Source organism: Lynx rufus, unplaced genomic scaffold, assembly GCF_022079265.1.
Source record: "Lynx rufus isolate CCGP_SWC_20201006 ecotype Redwood Valley unplaced genomic scaffold, mLynRuf1.p SCAF_2, whole genome shotgun sequence".
Taxonomy (NCBI): Eukaryota; Metazoa; Chordata; class Mammalia; order Carnivora; family Felidae; genus Lynx; species Lynx rufus.
In genome coordinates, this window is record NW_025814834.1 from 15,690,252 (window position 1) to 15,699,651 (window position 9,400).

Consider the following 9,400-nt stretch of genomic DNA (forward strand, 5'->3'; position numbering starts at 1 on the left):
AAAGATTTTCCCCCTACATCTTCTTCCAGAAGCAGACCCTGAGAGAAGACGTGATCCCAAAGGAACAGCAAAAGGAGAGTAAGAACAGGAAGCTGGGAAGAGAAGACAGCCACTAAATGGTACCCTGTCAAGCCAGCTCCCACTGTGACTGTCTGGGCCTTAATTCTGCTGGCAGAACGCAGAGAGCAAGGAGAAAGTAGACACCTCAGAATTCACTTGGCTGAGGAGGGAGGAGGGAGCTGGGGTATGTATACACCAGCCTCTCACTAGTCCTTGATTGAGGGCTACTCCGGGGAGCATTAATTCCTCAGTACTCTAGGCAGCAAAGGAGACTGGTTGCAGGAGAAAGTTCTCAGGGATGGAAATTCAGGTGCTGACACTCTTATGACCAAATATCGGCTTTTACATTATTATATTTTATGTTGAAGCTTCTCACCAGTTGTACTGCAGTCCACTGGTGTGCCGTTAACGGACTGGGAAATATTGCTTCTCTCAGCTCTTTCACAACTGAGTGGGGTCTGGGGTGGATGTGACCCAAGGACCAGTCACCAGCTGTGACAGCCTGATGGGGCTGCAGAGCTTACATGGTCAAGAAAGGAATGGCATGTAAAGATATCCACATCCTAATCCCACAAACCCATGAATATCTTACTTTACATACCTGCAAAAGGGACTTTGCAGATGTGATTAAGTTAGAGGTTTTGAGACAGGGAGGGTATCCTGGATTATCCAGGAGGGCCCACTGCAATCATGGGTTCCCTATAAGAGGGAAGCAGGAGGGCCAGAGACAGAGCTAGAGATGATGTGAGCTTGGAGTGATGTGGCATGAGGCAAGGAATGCAGGCGTCCCTCAGAAGGTGGAAAAGGCAAGGAAGCGCATCCTCCCCTACAGCCTTCAGAGAAATACAGCTTGTGATTTTAGCTAAATTTACCCCATGGCCTTGGGTAAGTGATTTGGACCTTCATGGTCTAAATATCAGCACCCCTATTATAAAATGGGAGTAGAAAGACATAGAAATTGTAAAATACTGCTGGGAAGGTCTACAAATTTCAGAGCAGTCATTTTTCAAATTTCTTACACAAAAGAAAAAACATTTTAAGACACAAGAGTTACCCAGGTGCCCCAAGAAAGCGAAGAATCTTTTTTTTTTAATGTTTTTTAACACTTATTCATTTTTGAGAGACCGAGCATGAGCAGGGGAGGGGAGAGACAGAGGGAGATACAGAATTTGAAGCAGGCTCCAGGTTCTGAGCTGTCAGCACAGAGTGTGACGTGGGGTTCAAACCCATGAACCACGAGATCATGACCTGAGCTGAAACTGGACACTTAACCTACTGAGACACCCAGGTACCCTGAAAGCTAAGACTCTTAAAAGCAAATATTAATAGTCCCCGGGGAGCACAACAGATATGTATTGTCCTGCATAAACTACAGTTTAAGCAGAGAAACACACAAGAGTGCCAAAGTATCAAAACGCCACGAATCCAGTGAAACAAGAAAATATATGAGGAAACAGGATGAATTTATTACGTAAGCTACAAAATTTACCTGGTTATTCTTTCTTTTTACCCAAATCTTGCTGAAACAAAATTAAAACATGCAATGGAAAAAGAAATGGTTTTAAGACTTACAATGAAGTTCTCGAAGAGAAAACAAATATTCTTTTCGAAAGAAGCTCTTCCTTCATAAATACTAATACTAACAGAATAAAAGCATTTTCTTGGATGACAAAATGTGTTGCTAAATAACAACTCAAACTGTCAAAGGATATAATGCTTACTATAAAGTAAAGTCATCCAGCCAATAAATTTTGCAAATTGCATTTTTCAATTCCACTTCTGAGAATCAGTCTTAAAGAATTAATCCAAAATATAGCAAAGGCTATATGATGAAGATTTTAATTGCTTGAGGCGCCTGGCTGGCTCAGACAGTGGAGCGTGTGTCTCTTGATCTTAGTGTTGTAGGATCTCAGTGTTGTAAGTTTGAGCCCACGTTGGGTGCAGAGATTACTTAAAAATATATATATATTTAAATAAATAATAAAACTCTCTTTCCTAAATTTTCTTCAAAGTAGTTGAACAATTTCTAGATATTTTTAAAAATTACTATTATCTGTACATTGTAAAAAGTATTAAGATGCCCTAATGCAGTAAATACTAAATCAAATGTTTCCTTGGAAGGTTTTGTAAATCTTGCTTACTGGATTTTACTGGAAGCGATACAAATGCACAGTGAGCAGATACATCTTAATCCCAAAGAACGTCAGTGGCCTTGTGATTGCAAATTCCCATGATTAACCACATTAAAAAATCATAATAAACTTTTTATCTTAGAATAGTTTCAGATTTACAGAAAAACTGCAAAGATAGCACAGAGAGTTCCCATATACTCCATACTCCTTTTCCCCTATTATTTACATCTTATCACATTTATCACATCTAATGAACCAATCTTGATCTACGATGACACTGAAGTCCATGCTTTATTCAGATCTCCTTAGTTTTTGCCTAATGTCTTTGTTGTTCCAGTATCCTATCCAGGATATCCCATAATATTTAGCTATCCTATCGCCTTAGGCTCCTTCTGGCTGTGATGTTTCTCAGACTTTCCCTGCTTTTGATGACCTTGACAGTTCTGAGGGGTCCTGGTTGGGTATTCAGTAGCATATCCTTCTATTGGGATTTATCTGATATTTTCCCATGATTAAACTGGGGTTATTGAGAGGTTTTGGAGAGGAGAATCACAGAAAGTGCCCTTCTCAACACATCACATCCAGGGTACCTATGATTAACTTGACTTATCACTATTGACGTTAACTTGGATCACCTGGTCAAGATCGGTTTTTATTCTGAATTATTTTTATTTACTGAAAAGAAATGGTAATTTCCCTAGAATAAGCATCTTTTTTTTTTTTTTTTTTAAATCATTGCAGTTTGGGCCTGGCTAGGTGGCTTCTTTTCTCAACATTTTTATGGCACTTATCACGTACCAGGCACTGTCTGAAGCTGAATAAATATTAACTCATTTTGACCCTGCAACAACCCTAGGAAGTGGATACTACTCTCCCATTTTACAGGAGAGAAGACTGAGGAACAAAAAGGTTAAGTGACCTTTTTTAGGACTATGCAGCTAGTAAGTGCTGGCAGCAGAGAACTCGTTCTTAACTACTAGACCATACCGTCTCTCCACAATGAGAGGAAACTTACACCATAAATGAAATATTCATTCTTTTAAAAGTTGTATCTTTGCAGTATAGAGCAACGAGACCTAGCACCTCAAGTAACCTCTTAACTGATCTGTGTGTCCCCCTTGAGAGTCAGTTCCAATTCTGGCCCACGTATCACTCTCAAGTTCAAACTCCCACGGGCACTCCTGCTATGTGTTGACCATCAACCAGCCAGTTGTCTGCAGAATTAAGCCCTACCCGGCCGGTTGGAAGCATTCCAGGCTTCCCTTGATGGTGCCCTACCCTCTGCACGCTCTTTCTCTGAGGCAGGCCACCTGCCATGCCCTCCACCTACCTGCTTTCCCTGATGCTGCCACGAATGTCTTCCTGCATTTTTCTAAACCCTCTACAATTCACTGACCATGAGTCTGTGGAAACTTCTTACATCCCCAGAGCACCAACAATTTCTCTCTCCTCTTTATTCCCACCGGACCTCACCCCTGGACTACAAGCGTGCCTCATTCTGCCTCTAAGTTTTGCACACATATTTAATATCCTCTTAGTTTCTGGAGGCCAGAATAGCAATAATGCCTGCCAGAATAGGACGTCAATACGTGCCTAACTGACGCGATCCTGTTTCTGTTTTAAAATGTCAGCTTTTTGATGGACTCCTTTACTACTTGCTTCTGAGTGGCACTATCTGCCTCTACATCTATTCTTCCAATATTACCAACGAGAGATTTCACTTTGTCCTCGTATTTCATACAGGGCTTTATTTATTACCACTAATGGATCAATAACACGTGGTTAGATTCCTAGGTCAGGGTTCCTGCTCCTTGTCTTTCTGACCGAGTCGCTTCCTGTATCTCTACCTCTGAAATAATGGAAGACTTGGGTTAGGACCGCTCTGTCATTATTGGCTTATCGCCTTGGGTTGGTTGCACAAGCCTTCTGGGCGTCCCTCATAGGGCATTTGGGAGGATTGTTGAGATCAGGAAAAGAAACCCCTGATAGAAACAATAGCGGGTGTTAACAGGGGTTTGGGGTTATGTGTGTAAGATATTCAATTTTCACAACAGACTTATGTTAACTACTCATCCTGCATTTACAGTTTGGAAAACTGAGGCACAGAGAAGCGAACGAGGATATCGAACACTACACAGAGAGGGTGGGGGGAACACCTAGCATTTGGACACAGGACAATGAATCCTAAAACCGAAACATCCTCTCTGTTTGGACAGCTGATGAAGAGAATATATATATACATATATATAAGAGATTACCCAAGACCATTGGTGTCTTTTGTTTACTCAGGTCTTCAAAAAGAACACAAGTCAGACAATACTGATTATCTAATATGTCCAAGGCAGGAGCAGGATTCACGAGCAAAGCCAACGCAAACCCGATGTGAACATTATGTTCCTCGTTTCTGACTTATGATCCCTTTCAACACAGTTTTTGCCACGAGGAAAGCCTAATTCCTACACGAATGACCAAGCTTTACTATTTACTGCTGCAGGTAACTGTGAGCACTGGGCCCAAGAGCTCATTAGGGCAAATGCTTGCAGCACTCAAACTCACCCTTCAGGAATGTCACGGCCCCTCACTGAACTGACAAAGGCTCCCATGGGACACCTTTATGAGAGTCCTAAATAATGAGGGACAGGCCCTGGGGTATAAATAATTGGGAGATGCTGGGTCCCTTTAAAAAGCTATCCAAATTTCCAGAGAGTAAATTCCAGCATCGTTAACCGAATTCTGGCAATCGCTTATGAGCCCGTAGACAAAATGTATTATGGATGAAAAGTGTACCTGGACCTCTCAAAGAGGATGCTATGGTATCTAAGAGACCGTGAGCTGTAGAAGAAATGCTGGGAGCTGCTAAATTATTACTTTGCCTACCAACATGCTCTTTGCTCGCCCCAGTCAGAAGCTGGGAAACGTTTCTGCTTTTGGGTTCCCCATAACCAAATCTGTGATGTTGGTGGAGACCTGTGATCCAAGGACCGCCCCCCCCACCCCCCGGCCATGTCACCACTGGGGAAAGGGTTGCTCCTGACATCAAGTGGGTAGGGCCCAGGGATGCCACTAAACCTCTGGCAGTGCAGAGAACAACAACAACGAACTGTCCATCTCAGAATGTCAATAGTGCTCAGGCTGGAAGACTTCACTACAGCCCCATGCTCCGTTTCTCTATTCTTCCATCCAGTGCTGAGAACGCAGAATAGAGTGAAAGTTCAAAATCTTCAGCTGTTTGGCCCAAACGCAGACATGTGGACTTTCAGAACTCTTTTTCCACCCCCTTTTGGCATGGAAGTTACACATGTCCCAAGAACTGGGTGGGCGGGAAGGACAAGACATAAACGCACAGGAGCTGTCCTGTTTTTGTGCTTGTTTTTCCCCCATGACCTGCTTTTAAATGTTTCCCACGACAGCAATATGTCTCTTCTCAGTACAGGGCTAGTGAGGACTTACATAGAAGGACCCAGTTTAAAACTGCATCCAAAATGCATGATTCCAGGCTCTTCACAATCCTGCAGCTCAAGGAGGGAACGAAAAGGACAGGAAGCTAGCGCCGCCACTCAGAGGCTGGTTGGCATAACTTTGTAATATCCCAAGGCCAGATGAGCGACTTCTCCTGATGTCCCACCACCCTGCCCTCTACTCATCACAGCTCCCCCGTCACAAACTAACATACTGCAAAAAGAAACAGTATTACCCCAAGTCATAGTTATCAAATCTGAAACCAGGAACTAGAAAGCTAAAGTGGTCTCTAGTAAGTTGTCCAAAGACCCCTCACCCTTAAGACATCTATCACATTCACGATTCACAAAGAGTAAACAGTAAATTTCATTTCAAATATCATAGAAACTTACCAGCTGTTTAGGACAATTCCTGCATTGGTAGCTTACTGGTTCCTTTCCGCCATTTTGCTTCAGCTGATTTTCCATTCATCTGTCCTTTCCACAAACATTCTCTGGAGCATCTTACTGCCTTCCGCAGATAACACGGAGAAGAAGTGGAAACATTCCCGTCTCATGGGAACCCAGAGAACCCTCCTCTTCGCCTTCCTTGGTGTGGTTCTCTCTCTTTTCATGGGGGGAGGTCCAACCTGGAGAAAAAAGGGAAGAACTTTCTGGTTAGGAATATCTGAACAGCACCTTTCAGATGCCCCCCCCCAGGCTCCCAAACCACCAATCCTATGTTCTACTGAGTGCTCCTTTCAAGAAACACTGCTTCTTGCTAAGCTGCCCAGTAGGGTTTCTATTAGTTTTAATACATCAAGAGGATCTCTTCCAGTTACTCAGGGAATTTTTGGCTCTCTACATTCGCATATTAAAAGTTTAAGTGGAAGATGGTGGTGAGTGATGCCGGGGGTTAGTTTAAGCTAGACTTTGAAATGCGTGAACCTGTTTGAGAACAGCAATTCCCCCCCCTGCCTCTGAAAACGCCTGCGCACCAACGAAAGAGCTACCTCCTCCCCTGTGGTCAGCGCCAGGAAATCAGCAAGACCTGGCTACGAGTCTCTGTCTTCTTGCCTCCTTAAATCCCAGCAAGCAATATTTCAAGGGGGAAAGAAAGATACCGTTTAGCTCCAAAATTTCCTCCAAACGGTGAAAGGAACATGCCAGCCCTCCGCTTCCACCCTGTGAATGCTGCAGGGCTACCTGGGCTTTGCTAATACAAGTGTAAAGTGTATAAATGGCAGGGTAATTACTGGCTTTCGCCCTTGGACGGAGAAATGAGATCACGATTTTCACGAACAGGAACCGGAGCTGCCGCCGCTGCCCTGGCTACCGCTTCCCCTCCCTGCGCGGGTCCCGCATTACATCACCGGTGAGCTCTTGCTGGTGGGGGTGGGGGTGGGCGGCGGGCGAGGAGGCTCCGCCAGGGACTCAGCCCCAAACCCAGGGGAGTAAACATGGAATAACGAGGGTAAACGGGAGGAGGACGAGGGAGAGGAATAAGGAAAAAGCAGGACCAGGTTTCTCACCGCCACCACCACCCCTCGTCTGTTTGCCGGGGAGGGGGAGGGGGTGTGTGCAAGGGCGCCACATCCTGAAGCAGCCGCACCCCAAATTTCGTTCCTGCACCGCCCCCCCCATCCTCCCTCCACTTCCAATTCCAACAAAAACTGACATCCAAAGGGGCCAGGAGAGCGGCCTTGAGAAGCTCAGGGGGGGACTGCGGAGAGACGCCAGGGGATTGGGAGGGACCGAGGCGCCCGCGCCTTGGGGCAGCGTGAGGGAAGGCGGTCGTCGCTGCGCCCCCGCCCGGCCCAGCCAGCGGTGCCTCCCCCGCCAGGCGACAGCAGCCCGAGGGGGGAGGCAGAAGCGCCTCCTCCCTGCCGAGAGCCGAGGCGACGACCGAGGGGGAGGAAGACTCATCACCTTGCCCCCGATGAGGGGCGGATCATGCCATGGCAGCGCCGGCGAGCGACAGCGGCGGCGGCGGCGGCGAGCGGAGCCCAACCAGCAGCCCCGGGAGCTCGACAGGAGCCGGGGTCGCCGCGACGGGAGCCCGGGACGGCGGGGACGCGGCCGCTCGGAGCGCCGCCGTGACCGTCCCCGGCCTGCCTCCGCTCGAGGACTACGAGTGCAAAATCTGCTACAACTACTTCGACGCGGACCGGCGCGCGCCCAAGCTGCTGGCGTGCCTGCACACCTTCTGCCAGGAGTGCCTGAGCCAGCTGCAGCTCCGCGCCGCCGCCGCCGCCGCCGCCGCCGCCTCTGCGAGCGCCGCGCCTGAGCGCCCGCTGCGCCCGCCGCCCTGGCACGGCCCGCCCGGCGCCATCGCGTGCCCCGTGTGCCGCCACCGCACGCCGTTGCCCGACAGCCGCGTGCACGGCCTGCCCAACAACACCAAGCTCGCCGAGGCCTTCCCTCTGGCCCTGCGCGCCGCGCACGACCCGCTGCCCCAGGACCGCCTCCCGCCGCTGCCCGCGCGCCGCGCCGCGCCCGCCGCCGCCGCCCTGCCGCCCGCCCCGGCCCCGGCCCCGCCGCCGCCGCCGCCGCCCGCGGAGGACGCCGCTCGCGAGCCCCGCGCCCGCGCCGGCCTGCGCGCCCCGGGCGCCTACGAGAGCTGCCAGAACTGCAAGCGCGCCGCGCTCACCGCCGGCTGCGTGTGCGTCGTCTTCTCCTTCCTCTCCATGGTGGTGCTGCTCTTCACCGGCCTCATCTTCGTCAACCACTACGGCGGCGGCGGCGGCGGCGGGGGGGCACCTCCCGGCGGCGGGGCGCCCCCTGGCGCTGCCCCCGCTGCCGGGTCGCCCTCGCCCGTGGGGCCCATCTGTCTGTCGGTGGCCAGCATCCTGGCGCTCTTCTCGGTCGTCGTCACTTGGGTCATCTGCTGGCTCAAGTACCGGCCCGAGGGCGCGGCCGCTGGCTCGGCGGGGGGCGGCGGGGGCGGCCCGAGGGCGCGGGCGGCGGCTGGCGGCGGCGCGCGGAGGAGCGACACGTAACGGGGCCTCAAGCCGGGCCTCCGCCAGCACCTCCAGCCCCCGCGCGGCCGGAGAGGAAGGGGGGGGGGGCGCTCCGGCTCCGCGCGCTCGAGCTGCGCCCCCTCCGTGCGGCACCGGGACGCCCGGCCACCACCGGGCCTCGGCGTCGCGTCTCTCGGGCCTCCCACGCCCCGCCTCCTCCGCGCGGGGTCGGCGACGGACCCCGAGGAGGCGGGGATGCTGCTGGGGAGTCCCGTCTCTGTGGACTGTGCAAGATCGCCCTCCGCTTCACGCACCACCCAGGTCCTCGCCAGAGTGCACGGCCGTCCCTCCCCCGAGTCCGAGGATTTGCAAAGAGAAGGAGAAGAGGAGTGGGCCCCCCGCCGCCCCGCCCGAGAGCTGATTTTCTGGCTGCCGCGACTGGAGAGTTTCAGGGGAGAGGTGCGCGCGCGCACGTCTGCCGCAGTTGTGAAAGGACTTGAATTGTCCAGAGCAAGGATGAATGAGATGTCCACGTGAAAGAAGGGCGTCCCCGCTTCCTGGCTGTTCTGGAAGGCGAGTGAGCCCGGGGCGCTGAGAGTGAAGTCCACTCCCCGGGGACACGGCGCGGGAGAGCGGGGCGGTGGCACACGAGGTCAGCCGCGCGCAGCTGGGCGCCCCCCGCCCTCCCCGGCAGGTGCGCAGCGCGCCTGCGCGCTGGGGCTGCCGCCACTCAGCCGACGGGAGAGGTGGCGGCGCGCGCAGGGCTGCCGGTGCCGCGGCTCCCAGCTCGGCGGAGTCCAGAAGTCCCATC

The 9,400-nt window shown here is 51.4% G+C and overlaps 1 protein-coding gene across 1 annotated transcript; it reads left to right on the forward strand.

The window, feature by feature from the left end:
* The first annotated feature begins 7,587 nt into the window (after window positions 1-7,587).
* Window positions 7,588-8,628, forward strand: LOC124515501 (forkhead box protein D1). Its single transcript, XM_047084433.1, has one exon. It carries the CDS (start codon window positions 7,588-7,590, stop codon window positions 8,626-8,628), a length of 1,041 nt encoding a protein of 346 aa, XP_046940389.1.
* The last annotated feature ends 772 nt before the right edge of the window (window positions 8,629-9,400 follow it).

What these genes read in the sequence shown, in the direction of transcription:
- LOC124515501 (XM_047084433.1), top strand. Translation starts at nt 7,588, where the DNA reads ATGGCAGCGCCGGCGAGCGACAGCGGCGGCGGCGGCGGCGAGCGGAGC.